This window comes from Buceros rhinoceros, unplaced genomic scaffold (genome assembly GCF_000710305.1).
Source record: "Buceros rhinoceros silvestris isolate BGI_N320 unplaced genomic scaffold, ASM71030v1 scaffold15543, whole genome shotgun sequence".
Taxonomy (NCBI): Eukaryota; Metazoa; Chordata; class Aves; order Bucerotiformes; family Bucerotidae; genus Buceros; species Buceros rhinoceros.
In genome coordinates, this window is record NW_010401928.1 from 484 (window position 1) to 1,211 (window position 728).

Genomic DNA, 728 nt, shown 5'->3' on the forward strand with positions numbered 1-728 from the left:
ATGCTGCCTGGATGATCTATGTGAGACTTCCCACAAGCCGCTGGGGCACCTGGGAACTGGGTGGGGCCTTCCCCACAGCCTATGGGGTGGATGGAAGCTGATGAGCCCTCCCCTAATGTTTTTGGGGTACCTAGAACTGGATGGGCCTTCAAGAGGGTCTGTGAGCCACCTAGAACCTTCCCCATGGACTTCAGGCCGCCTAGAACCTGGTGGCCCTTCTTCAGCCCCCTTGGGCCACCCAGACCCGAGATGTCTCATCCCTAGACCCCCCTGGTCCACCCAGAACACAGATGTACCTTCGCCACATCCCTCGGGCCATCTAGACCTGAGATGTCCCCTCCTGCTGGGGTGGCACCTCATGGTCCTGTCTCACCTGCCCCTTCTCCAGACCTACTCGGGGCTATTCTGCGTGACGGTCAACCCCTACAAGTGGTTGCCTGTCTACAACGCCGAGGTGGTGGCCGCCTACCGGGGCAAGAAGCGGAGTGAAGCCCCACCCCACATCTTCTCCATCTCCGACAACGCCTACCAGAACATGCTGACAGGTAGGGACCTCCCACCGGACCCCAAGCTAGAAGACTCCATCCCAAAGAATGGGTCCTGACATAGACCTAGGAGGGTGGAGGACCCCAGACTTCTCCCACAACTTCATCACCTGACTCCTCTCTTCTCCTGGCAGACCGCGAGAACCAGTCCATCCTCATCACGTATGTTCCCACCCCCCCCAC

At 59.5% G+C, this 728-nt stretch overlaps 1 protein-coding gene across 1 annotated transcript in view; it reads left to right on the forward strand.

Moving 5' to 3' along the window:
* Nucleotides 1-728, forward strand: part of LOC104490205 (myosin-6) — a gene marked incomplete at both ends in the record, with an annotated part of 12,987 nt that overhangs the window by 251 nt on the left and 12,008 nt on the right. Inside the window, 3 exons of the mRNA XM_010132462.1 lie at nt 8-20; nt 389-545; nt 680-707. Coding sequence (XP_010130764.1) covers nt 8-20; nt 389-545; nt 680-707 — 198 coding nt within the window. The remainder of the gene's footprint in view (nt 1-7; nt 21-388; nt 546-679; nt 708-728) is intronic.